The following is a 13,184-nucleotide window of genomic DNA, read 5'->3' as shown; positions in this document are numbered from 1 at the left end:
CTTTTTCCAAGCTTCAAAATATTAAAGACCATCAGAAACCATAATTTCCTGGATTTGTGTTCTTTAATTTGGGTAACACACTTTAAGGACTGAGGAAGATCGTCAGCTATGCAACTGACCAGGAAAGGGGATAGCTCACATGGTCAATTTTCACATAATAGCCAGCCATAGTCTCTACAAACCAGGTTGTTCACACGCCAAGAAGACATACCCTAAACATTAGTGTTTTAAGTGCTGCATTGAGGATGGGAAATAAAGTTTCACATCACAATTGTAGAACAAGATTTTAACTTTCTCACGAAGAAAACTCCATCAGAAGCAAGGATGAGTGCTCCAGTGTCAGCCATGTTGTCTTGCAAGCATCAATATACGATGTCTGTTCATAAAATTCCGAAACATTTGTAATTTCGCACCAATGGTGTGTTGGAGCAAAATGCAGTTAGCATTCCTGCACACACCTGTGTTTAAGGCATGACTGCTGGAAGTTTCATTGTCGTATGTCTATTAGTTGTCGTTCAGCACTGGGTGTTGCACTGTTTGCGTATTTTGAGATGGCACAGTCAGAGGAGCAACGCATCTAAATTAAGTTTTGCATGAAAATAAAAAAAAAAAAACCTTTACAGAGACACTCCAAATGAAGAAAGAAGCCTATGGTGATGAGAGCTTATGCTGTATTCTTTATTATGAATGGTTCACACAATTTCAAAATGGCTGGACAGAAGTTAAAAATGACTGCCTTCAGGATGCCCTTCGATGTCTACAAACGGCTCTCATGTCAGGAACGTCAACTGAATTGTGCGCACCAATCTAAGACAGACTTACTGACTGACAGATTGCAGAAATACTGTAACATTTCGGTAGGATCATGTCATGAAATCCTGACACAATATCTTGGAATGTATCATACTGCCACTAAGTTCATCCCATGACTCATGAGTCAAAACCAGAAAGACCTCTGCCTCGCAATCTGTGAAGAGATTTTGGATCATGCAAATGAGAATGAGATGTTCCTCAAGGAAATCACAACTGGTGATGAGACATGGGTCTGCAGTTATGATATTGAGACCACGGTTCAGGACAAATGTCACAGCCATGTTGATCGCTTTCCTTGACTTTGAAGGATTAGTTCATCATGAATTCGCACATGGTGCTTTCGGGACGTGTTGTGAAGCCTGCGAGGAAATGTAAGAAGGAAATGGCCTGAAATGTGGCAAGACAATTCATGACTCTTGCTTCACAATAACACACCTGCACATTCATCCCTGTTGCTGCATGACTATTGTACAACAAATGAAATCACTGTGCTGCCTCATCCTCTGCACTCTATAGACCAGGCCCCTGCAGACTTCATTACTTTTAATAACTCAAAGGAGTATTGCTATTTTCTTAACATGACAGAAGGAGTGTCAGGTTTCTTCCTAGTCATTTACAGGAAGATTCTGCCTAATGGGGAATTCTGCACACTACTACCAAACCAGGATGACACAGCAGTACAGATGATTGCCAGTGATTCTTCATTCACAGAGATCTTCAGACAATTCCCAGAGATCACATGCCAGACTCCCACAACTAGCACCTGTGCAGCATTCAAAGCTGTGCATAGATTTTGACTACCTCTTATAGTGCCCCGGCAATTTTGGGGTAAATTCTAGAGACCTTCATATTTCCACTGTCTCGAACACGTGTTATTTTAGAGATGAGTGTGGTAAAGTAGAACTGTGTCTACTGCACCACAATTATGTGTGTGTGTGCGGGATGGAAGTGTATTGGATGGATGAGCGGTGCGGGCAGGTAGTTGCCAAGCCCGTCTAAGAAGTTACACATTCAGTTCAAGAAATAAATGCGCCGTACTCCGTGCGACGTCAAACATTATTGTGTGAACATTTGAATGTTGTTGAAAGAAGAGAAGAGACAATTACGTATTCATTCTTTCACTTACTTTCATAAGGTCCAGCCTGTTGTCTTGTTAAACTTGGAGTGATTTAAATACTGTATTTATGGAAAAAAGAAAGTGATAGTTTCTGATAGATCAGAACGTGTTGAGCTTAAGAAAAATGTTTTAGTTGTATGAAATGTGTGATGAAAATACAGTGAGATTGAGTTCAAAGTATTCTCGAGTGTACTGAAGTGAGTCTTCAGAGAAGAAGTTGTGCAGGACACCGCAGCCGGCTATCATGAAAAGAAGATCAGCAAAGCGACTCCAAGTAAGTTCAATAGCGAAGGGGGAATGTGGGTCTTGCACACCAGTACTACACTGCCATCCTTAATCACCGGAAACAGCCAAAACCTGGACCACCATTTCATGCTAGACTGTGCTGCTTGAGACCCCAAAAACTGAAGGTAGTGAAGCAAGAATTCTCATCCATGCTTGCACAAGAAATATGCTACCCACTGAGCAGTAATCGGGCATCTCCACTACATGTTACCCTAGAGAAGAATAATGGATGGTGTCCATGTAACAACTGCATGTAGCTCAATGCCAGAATCATTCCAGATTGATATCCAGTGCAGCATATTTTATGTTCAGTGACCACAGTAAGCATATCTTTTCAACATTGGACTTAGTTTGTGTGTTCTATCAGTTACCTGTGGCACGGGACAATGTTGCTAAGGCCACCATCCGAGAACTGTTCGGACTATTTGACTTTACCAGAATGCCTTTTGGACACTCTAATGCTGCACAAACATTTCAGTGAGTCATGAATGAAGTAACACGTGAGAGACTTCTGTTACGTGTATATCGAAGATGTTCTGGTCATGTCAGACGCAAGATGAGGAAACACCAGTCACACGGCATATCTTCACTTGTCTACGTGCACATGGCCTGCTCATCAACCCATTGAATTCCATCTTTGGAGCAGCTGAAGTACAGTTCCTAGACTATACTAGCTTCATCTACACCTAGACTCTGAAAACCACTTTGAGGTGCTTGACAGAGGGTATGTTGCATTGTACCAGTAATTGGGTCTCTTCCTGTTTCATTCACACATGGAGCACTAGAAATATGTTTAACTGAATGCCTCTGTGTGTGCAATAATTATTTTAATCTTATCCTCATAATCCCTATGTGAGTGATATGATGGGGGTTGTAGTATATTACTAGAGTAATCATTTAAAGCTGATTCTTGAAACATTGTTAATAGACATCCTTGGGATAGTTCACATCTACCTTCAAGAGTCTTTCAGTTCAGTTTCTCTGTGACACACTTCCACAAATTAAACAGACCTGTGGTCATTCATGCCGCCCTTGCTCACAAACAAGGCATACAATCACCACAAGAGAAACTAGAAGCTATACTTAATTTTTTGCAGCCTACAACAGTTAAAGAATTATGACAATTTCTTGGCATAACCAATGTTTACCATTGGTTTGTTAGCAATCATACCATCCTGGCTGCACCACTGAATAAATTCTTGCACTGTTGACCAAAGCTGAAGAACAAACTTCTGCGAAATAGTGAGGCTGAGTTGGCATTGGCCACCAAGCTGAAGTCTGTCCCTGCAGAAGCTATACTACTAGTGCACCCAGATCCGCAGGTGCCTCTAACCCTGATGGTCAACACCTCTTTCACTGCAGACAGTGCTGCATTACAACAGTAAATAGACAAGCACTGGCAGCCCTTAGCCTTCTCCCGTAAAATGTTATCACCATCTCAACAGAATTGGTCCCTCTATGATCACATACTGTATGTTGTCTATGCTACTCTTAAGAAATTCTGTCAACTGTTGCAGGAACAGATCACTCTCATCATAGGTACAAGCCACTAACATCGATTTCAGCTACCATCCTGAGAAAGAGTCACCATATCAGCTGCGACATCTCGACTATACCTGACAGTTCAATATCAATATTGTTCATGTTGAAGGAGAACTGAATGTGCCAGACAATGCTCTGTCTTTGATCAAAGCAATCACTGACACAGTTGATATTGAAGCTCTTGCCACAGCCCAACAACCAGATAGAGAGCTACAAGATTTGTTGGTGCGACCATCAGGCCTACATCTTCACTGTATTATGCTCTCACTGCCAACTGTGCTGCTGTATTGAGAAATTGACACAACTAAACTGTGACTATTTGTGACTACTGACTTTTGCCAATGGGCAACTGCCTCTTTACATAACATGATGCACCTTGGAGTACAAGCCACTATCAACATGGTGAAACACAGCTTTTGTCTGATGGCACATGGAGAAAGACTGCAAACAATATGTGTAACAATGTACAGCTTGTCAATGGAATAAAGTTAGCCAGCATGCTAGGTCACCACTTCGCACGTTTCTTCCTCCAAGTCACAGACTTCAACATGTCCATGCTGAGCTCGTAGGACTTCTCCCACATTGGAAGGATACACCTACTGTATTACAGCCATTAACTGTTTTACATGCTGGCCCGAGGTGTTGCCAATCGCCGATATTACCGTCAAAACAATCATGACTGTGTTCTTCTGGGGATGGTTCACCCATTTTGGTGCGTCTACTAATTACAACAGACCAGGGAAGACAATCTGAGTCATATCTGCTCAAAGCACTTATCATCCTACTGTGTCTGAAGCAGATTGGAATTACAGCTTGCGAACTGGCAGCGAATGGTTTCATTAAACACATTCACCCAAGACATTCAAAGCCTAAGTGACGGGTGCACCAACTACTATCACTGCCAACAGGCTCAAACCAGCTTTCTGCATGCCCTACGCTGGTACATACCCATCTACACACACCACAGACTGAACAAACACTCCAGCCGCTCCACCATCCATCACAGATCAGCAGCAACGGGTGACAGAGTCTACCTCTAATGTACTATCAGCAGTCTGTGTAGGACCCATTTTCTGATTCAACAGAAAATATTATTGACACTAAGGGGGTGCCTATATATCAATCAAATTTTATTAGCACTGGATGCCAAGATGAAAAGATAAGCATCTGCAACTTAGGCCAAAATTTTCTACGTGCAGATTTTAGGGTATTTGTGGGGGTAATTTCTCAACTGTGTCTTCCACAATTCTTTTTCTTACCACAGCTGGATAGAACATCTTTTAAGCTTTCAAAGCTATATTGTTTAATTTCTGGATCTTGTATATTGATGAGTAAGAATATCTATCAAAAGTAGGGAAAATGGATTACTGATAAACACAGAAATTAATACAATCTGAAGTTGTAAATCAAAAAATATGTAATTTTAGTGTGTTTTAATACATAAGATTTTCCTGTGGTTTAGGGAAAGTAACTTTGCTAATGTTGTTGTTGTTGTTGTTGTTGTTGTTGTTGTTGTGGTCTTCAGTCCTGAGACTGGTTGGATGCAGCTCTCCATGCTACTCTATCTAATGCAAGCTTCTTCATCTCCCAATACCTACTGCAACCTACATCCTTCTGAATCTGCTTAGTGTAATCATCTCTTGGTCTCCCTCTACGACTTTTAACCTCCACGCTGCCCTCCAATACTAAATTGGTGATCCCTTGATGCCTCAGAACATGTCCTGCCAACCGATTCCTTCTTCTGGTCAAGTTGTGCCACAAACTTCTCTTCTCCCCAATCCTATTCAATACTTCCTCATTAGTTATGTGATCTACCCATCTAATCTTCAGCATTCTTCTGCAGCACCACATTTCGATAGCCTCTATTCTCTTCTTGTCCAAACTATTTATTGTCCATGTTTCACTTCCATACATGGCTACACTCCATACAAATACTTTTAGAAACGACTTCCAGACACTTAAACCTATACTCGATGTTAACAAATTTCTCTTCTTCAGAAACACTTTCCTTGCCATTGCCAGTCTACATTTTATATCCTCTCTACTTCGAACATCATCAGTTATTTTGCTCCCCAAATAGCAAAAGTCCTTTACTACTTTAAGTGTCTCATTTCCTAATCTAATTCCCTCAGCATCACCCGACTTAATTCGAATACATTCCATTATCCTCGTTTTGCTTTTGCTGACGTTCATTTTATATCCTCCTTTCAAGACACTATCTATTCCGTTCAACTGCCCTTTGCTGTCTGACAGAATTACGATGTCATCGGCGAACCTCAAAGTTTTTATTTCTTCTCCATGGATTTTAATACCTACTCCGAATTTTTCTTTTGTTTCCTTCACTGCTTACTCAATATACAGATTGAATAACTTCGAGGAGAGACTACAACCATGTCTCACTCCCTTCCCAACAACTGCTTCCCTTTCATGTCCCTCGACTCTTATGACTGCCATCTGGTTTCCCTACAAATTGTAAATAGCCTTTCGCTCCCAGTATTTTACCCCTGACACCTTCAGAATTTGAAAGAGAGTATTCCAATTAACATTGTCAAAAGCTTTCTCTAAGTCTACAAATGCTAGAAACGTAGGTTTGCCCTTCCTTAATCTAGCTTCTAAGGTAAGTCGTAGTGACAGTATCGCCTCACGTGTTCCAACATTTCTACGGAATCCAAACTGATCTTCCCCGAGGTCGGCTTCTACTAGTTTTTCCATTCGTCTGTAGAGAATTCGCGTTAGTAATTTGCAGCTGTGACTTATTAAACTGATAGTTCAGTAATTTTCACATCTGTCAACACCTGCTTTCTTTGGGATTGGAATTATTATATTCTTCTTGAAGTCTGAGGGTATTTCGCCTGTCTCATACATCTTGCTCACCAGATGGTAGACTTTTGTCAGGACTGGCTCTCCCAAGGCCGTCAGTAGTTCCAATGGAATGTTGTCTACCCCAGTGGTCTTTTTTTGACTTAGGTCTTTCAGTGTTCTGTCAAATTCTTCACGCAGTATAATATCTCGCATTTCATCTTCATCTACATCCTCTTCCATTTCCATAATATTGTCCTCAAGTACATCGCCCTTGAATAGACCCTCTATATACTCCTTCCACCTTTCTGCTTTCCCTTCTTTGCTAATAAGAAGTGTTTTTACATTATTTTACAGTACGGAATATAAATATAATACAACTTCTGAAAATCCCCTTAGGATTATAAAATCCGGAAAATCGTTATGGGATGCTATGTTGCTCTAGAACTTTTTAACCCTACAAAGTATTGCCACTCAGTTTCCATCGGCATTATAAAGCAGCAATAGTTTTTTAAGGCTATATCCTCACAGCAGTGATACATTGCTGAATCACCACTTTATATTGTTGCTTTCATTACTGGCAATTTTCACAGTGTAAGTTTTCTATGCGGTGTAATCTATGGTGTTGACACTGTACAATCTTAGTGTTGAGTACTGACTGTTTAAATCGTCAATAATCATTGTTGCAGTTGAAGATAAGTACTAAAACAATATGTTTTACTAGCCTAATTTGTATATTTTATATACAAACAACACTGAATATTGTCTCAAGTCATCACCATTCTATTATGGCAAAAGGGAATGACAATCAGTCGAAATGTCACCAATTGACATGGAGCTTCTTCGGTGTAGGTCTGGGCTTGATTTTACTGAAGATGCCCAGATCTGTTCATATAAGAATACCATGTTGACAACAAAATTTCAGTTCCCGCAGAAAACTTGCTGCTACCCATTAGGAAAGAAAAACAAGTAACCAAGAAGGCTTGAACACCAGTAACGATTGCAATGTCTGATAGGTTTAAATTACTGACTAATGAAGTTTTTAAACCTGGTCAGAAAATTTTTACCAAATGTAGACATGAAGTGGCCCAAAAAGAATCATCCCACCACAATAAGCAAGAATCAGCATCCATTGAAGACATGGATGTTGTTGATGCTTGCTTTACTGCTAACACTTCACTTCATTATCATCAGTTGGAGAATCATCGTTGAAGTTTCAACAGATCACAAAAGGGTTTCAATGCGCTACATAAAATGCAAAGTTCTGAAAGCCCAAGGCAGTATTACAAAGGCAATTGCCACAGCTACTGGTGTGAGCCAATTAGTTATTGCTCAGATACAAACCGAAGAGTACCAAAAATGTAAAGGCACGAATATCTTAATTGAAGAACTTAAGATTAAGCTACAGACTGCAAGCAATTGCAGTAATGTTCAAATGTTGACCCTGATTCCAAATAGCAGGACTACAGAAAAAAATGGCTATAGAATTTTCTGTTTCAACTAAGATGGTGAAGAAGGCTAGGAAACTAAAGACAGTAGATGGGATTTTGGCAACAGCTGCAAACCACAAAGGAGAAAAAGCTCAATGATGGAGTAAAACAAAATGTCCTCCCTTAAAAAAAAATAAAAAAAGATTATGAGTTTACTTGTTTACGCCCAGGCAAAAAGGATTGTGTTGCAGTAAGAATAAATGGGCAAATAATCACAAGCAGAATTGCTTACTCCTTTGTAACAGTGAAGAAACGTTCATTGCTTATTTAAGTCATTTGGAAATCAACTGAGCTTCTCAAAATTTTGTGAGCTCAGGCCAAAATGGTGTTGTACAGTTGGTGCTGCTGGATCACATTCAGTATGTGTTTGGCTTCAGCAAGATCCATCCACGATGGCTACACGGATTTGATGAAAAAACTTTAAGCAGTTTGGAATCAAAAGATTGTGCAGATTGTCCAGGAAAAATGCAAACAGAGGCTTTTCATGAAGATGCTTTTAAGGGCTATGGCCCTGAAGAAACAATGGAATACAAGCAATGGGTCCATGTTGACAGAGACATGTCAGAGGATTGTTCAAGATTTCATGGAGGCATGGACTTCGAAAATTACTGGTTTAAGTAGCCATCACTGTGTCAGAACACTGAAGTTTATATCTTAAGCAGCTAAAAAGAAATCTTGCAGAAAATTAATGAATTATAACAATGGGTTTTGCTGAGAATTTTTCCTTTGTTGCTCAAGATGCTGTGCAAGGGTTCCATTGGGAGAATAGTCTGGCCACTTTTCATCCATCTGATGTCTATTTTGGTGGCAAATAATGTCAGAATATTAGCATTTGTGGGGTCAGTGACTGTTCTGTCATAATAACATTGCTGTCCATGCCTTTCAAATAAAGTTAACAGCATATTTAAAGACGAAGATTGAAAACAATGAGAACATTTATTACTTCAGTGATGATTCAGGTATCCAATATAAGAATTTCAAAAATTTCATCAATTTATGCCTGCACGAAAAGTATTTTGGCTTCACTGCTGAATGGAATTTTTTTGGAACAAGTCACAGTAAATTGCCTTGTGATGGGATTGTGGGGAACAGCAAAAGCACTTGCAGCCCTGTGATGATAGTGCTCCAGGTATAAAGTTTTTTGTGTACCAAAAGGAGAAACTGAAAATATTCACCCTGAGCAAGAAAAAAGGTTTTCCATGGGACATACATATCTGGAACGAGAGAGAACCAATTAATTGTAATCAGCATTCACAATTAATACCTTCAAAGTAGATGAAAAAATTCCAGCACATTCAATTATAAGTTTATAACCAGGACAGTATGTTGCTTCTATGTAGGGCAGTTTTCGGTGGGTTGGAAACATGTATGATATTTCACATGAACAACAAGGCACCTTCATCAGCTTTATGAACTCACACAGTTCTGCTTGTTCCTTCCACTGGCTGATTGCTAAAGACACCTGCTAGAGTCTGGAGCAACATATCTTCTTGACTTTAGATGCACCATCAATGGCATCACCAGGATGACAATACAGTTATCCACAATCTGTCATTGAGAAAATTGTAGACGCATTTAACCAAAAATGGAACGGACACACTATTATTTTTGTTATGCATATTTGCTGTGTTTTGTGCTCTAGTTGTTGTTATGGCACGTGTTAAATTATGGTTTGAAAATCACTTATAGCAGTGGTCAGTCAAACCTTGGCTCTCAGAATAGCGTGACAAATTTTTTAGCCACTTTAGAGGCTTTTATCTATATTTAGGTATGGCTAAATAACTGATTTTGGCCATGGTGTGATTCAGCATAAAATTTTGTTTGTCTATATTAAAGCAAAATACCAAATGTTTGCTAGAACTTTTAAAAAACCCTAGTAAACTTGGCACATTTGCACCTTCATATGTGATGCGAAGTTTAGTAGCTTCCCTTTAAAAGTCCCTAAAAATTTTGTGTCTCAAGATTCTGAATTGAAATTTGGAATGTAACCATTAAAGACCATATAGAACCTCCACAGCAAATTTCATTAGGTTTGGAGATGGGTGAATGGGGAGCCATGGTCCCCTTGACATGGAATGACCCTTGACACAAGAAATGGGAATAGAAAGTCACTTTCCAGAAACAATTGAAATATGTAGAGAACAGTCAACTTTTTATAATTTTTTAAGAAAGGGGAAAAGGAGCAAACTGTGCAGCCAATTCCATGTCCTCAAAGGAGATTAAAGACTATACTATCACTCTGGAGTAATCTCATGCAAAAAGTTATTGAGAGGAGTAGAAGTTCTCAAGAGTCTGAATAATGCCCGTTTTAAGGACATTGGGGAGATTAACACGATAAACACCAGAAATAATTTCAGATCCCAATAGTAAAGTTAGTATTATTTCTCAAGTCGGCTATAAAAAGAGCATACAAAATGGAAAAGACCATCATTTCCAGTAAAGAATATCCAGATTTTGGGCACATAATGTTGATATGGATGTAAGGTAGAGGAACAAACTGTTCTACAATTCAAGATGGGCTCTAAAAATTTTCGAAGAGCTGTTAGTAGTCCCAAATACATAACTATCCTTTCGGAATAGGCAGTATGCAAGAAAACCATCCAAAAAAAATGTATAAAATGAAGAATATAGAAAACAAAGATGGAAATGTTGGTAACCATCATACAAAAAAAAAAAAAAAAAAAAAAAAATCTGTGTGTGATATAAGCAGGAATATGTGTTATATTGTATGGAAGTGGGAACAGGCAATCAACTCCAATTCAAAAACCAGAACAGGCAGAACATGAAATGGATCTGAGGAATGGGTAGGAGGAGTAAGGCAGACAGAACCTGAAAATAGCCTGTGTAACCATGTTAAGTACGAGTTGTAGTAAATATGGTAACAGTAATATGAAAAACCAAATATACATAATCACTTCTGTTTACAAAAACTTGCTTATACAGGGTGACACAGAAAAACAGGAACATTTTCACAATCCAATAAAACCAGTAGTGATGAAGGAAAGGAATTGCAATTATATTAATTGAAACCTTACAACTTTTCCATTTATCATTGTTTAAAAATTACGTCCTTTAGATGGTGTCCTCCTACGAATACATTCATGAAATCTGCTGTTGAGATTCCTCATTGGCTGCAACAAACATCTCAGCTGGGATACTGTGAAATGCATCCTGAGTTCTCTGTTTTAACTCATCCAGGGTTCTTGGTTGAGTCGTGTAGACTTTACTCTTGACGTAGCCTTACAAGAAAACATCACAAATGGATAAATCCAGGGATCTAGGGTGCCAGGGAATGTTACCGAATCACGAGATCACACGGTTGCCAAACAATTCTCGCACATATGCCACTGACTGCTGTGCAGTGTGTGATGTCACTCTGTTCTGTTGAAACCAAGCTTCTTGAATGTTTGGAAAGTTGTTCATTGCAGGGGTAATGACAGTTTGTAACATCTCCACGTAACGATCAGCACTGACAGTTATTGTACTTCCCCATAATCCCATGTGATGAAACACCACATCGTACTGTCACTTTACTAGTGAGTAAAGGGCGCTCATGAATGTCACTAGGATTTGTGTTCGCCCAGTAATAGTAATTCTGTTTATTCACATAACCTGCGAGATGCAAATGTGCCTCAGCTGACCTCCACTTGTTTAGAAATTCATCGTTATTGTTTATTTTTGTTACCATTTGTTGACAGAATCCTAATCATAACCATAATCATTGCCCTTCAATTGTTGCACCATCTGCACTTTGTAAGGATGAAATTTTAAATCAAGATGAAGAATTCTGTGAACACACTTCCGGGACATTCCAACCCCTGCTGCTTGCTTACGAATTGAACGCCATGGACTCCGTAAGACACACTCGTGTACAAGATCAATGTTCGCTAGAGAATACACACTTCTTGGACATCCTGTTGGTTTCCTCTTGAGGGCAGATCCAGTCTCTTCAAAGTTATTCATCCAACACTTCATCGCGTGTTTCGACAGTACGGCATCATGACGTCCTAAATTATAAAAACGTCAAAACTCCCTCTGCGCCACTACCAAACTACCATTGTTTTCACACAACATTTTTATGGCTAACATACGCTGTTGTTCGTTCCACTGATTCATGATTACTGAAGTGGCGAACTGTTTACTCGCTAACTGTCACAAACCCACAGTGCTGCCACCTGCCCATAGCTGCCACTACTTATTTCAAGCATTCCCATAATTCTGTGTCACACTGTAAAATCACATCAATCAGATAGAGCACAGAAAACAAGCAGGGAATTTGTTACTGATAAGAGAATGAATAAGTAGCATTATCACTGTAAAACTCTTAACAACAGCACATTTATATCTTAATAATAATAATAATAATAATAATAATAATAATAATAATAAGAGAATGAAAGCGGATGGAGGACATGAAACTTATCAGAATTAAGAGCTTATTATGACATCATCATAATGTTTTATACATTTCAGTATTTCAAGTACATCAGGGTAATTTTTCAAACAATCTACACAATTTAAAACTGTCAACATCTACATCTGATAATGCACAATACAAACTTACAATTTCCTTTTGACTCTTCTTAGTAGATTTTGGGACCTTCTTAGGTGACTTCAACATTTGTATTATGCTGTTACATATTTCCAAGAATGGAATACCTTGTTCTGCACAACACTGTTCCATCACATCAAAAACTTCCAACAGGCAGTAAGCATCCAATGCTGACCATGCAACATGAGAGAAAAAATATATATAGACAACTAGCCCAAAAAAATAATACTTGTTACAGAAAACATAAAATTAAATGAATAGTGTTATATCCAAAGAAAAAGCAGGAAAAACCCATTGAAATTTGTACCTGCATATACTAGTTGTCCTCTACGCAGCGGCCTCTGCTCCCAGTTGGAAAACTGATCAGATTTGTCTAAAGGATGTCCTTTGCACAATTCCACTAACCGGGACAAACTCTCCCCACTTGTGTTTTCACTTCCTAGAAATACACCAAATTCTTGTTACCAAAGTATAAGGTCAATTATATCACATAGGAAATACACTGATTGTCCTACAGTGCTCTTTTGTTGCTACTCCATTCTGAACTTTAAATTGTTTACAAGAGATTAAAAACTAACAAAATTAT

General features: G+C 38.9%; 1 protein-coding gene across 7 annotated transcripts in view; it reads right to left on the bottom strand.

Moving 5' to 3' along the window:
- Nucleotides 1-13,184, bottom strand: part of LOC126363261 (exonuclease mut-7 homolog) — a 265,763-nt gene that overhangs the window by 83,019 nt on the left and 169,560 nt on the right. For all 7 annotated transcript variants that reach the window (XM_050007953.1, XM_050007952.1, XM_050007948.1 and 4 more), the window contains exons 12-13: nucleotides 12,906-13,037; nucleotides 12,611-12,768 (exon numbers count right to left, since the gene is read on the bottom strand). In XM_050007953.1, the coding sequence (XP_049863910.1) occupies nucleotides 12,611-12,768; nucleotides 12,906-13,037 (290 nt within the window). The remainder of the gene's footprint in view (nucleotides 1-12,610; nucleotides 12,769-12,905; nucleotides 13,038-13,184) is intronic.

This window comes from Schistocerca gregaria, chromosome 1 (genome assembly GCF_023897955.1).
Source record: "Schistocerca gregaria isolate iqSchGreg1 chromosome 1, iqSchGreg1.2, whole genome shotgun sequence".
NCBI lineage: Eukaryota > Metazoa > Arthropoda > Insecta > Orthoptera > Acrididae > Schistocerca > Schistocerca gregaria.
Note: the sequence above shows the minus strand (reverse complement) of the source record. Positions and strands in the feature narration are given on the sequence as shown.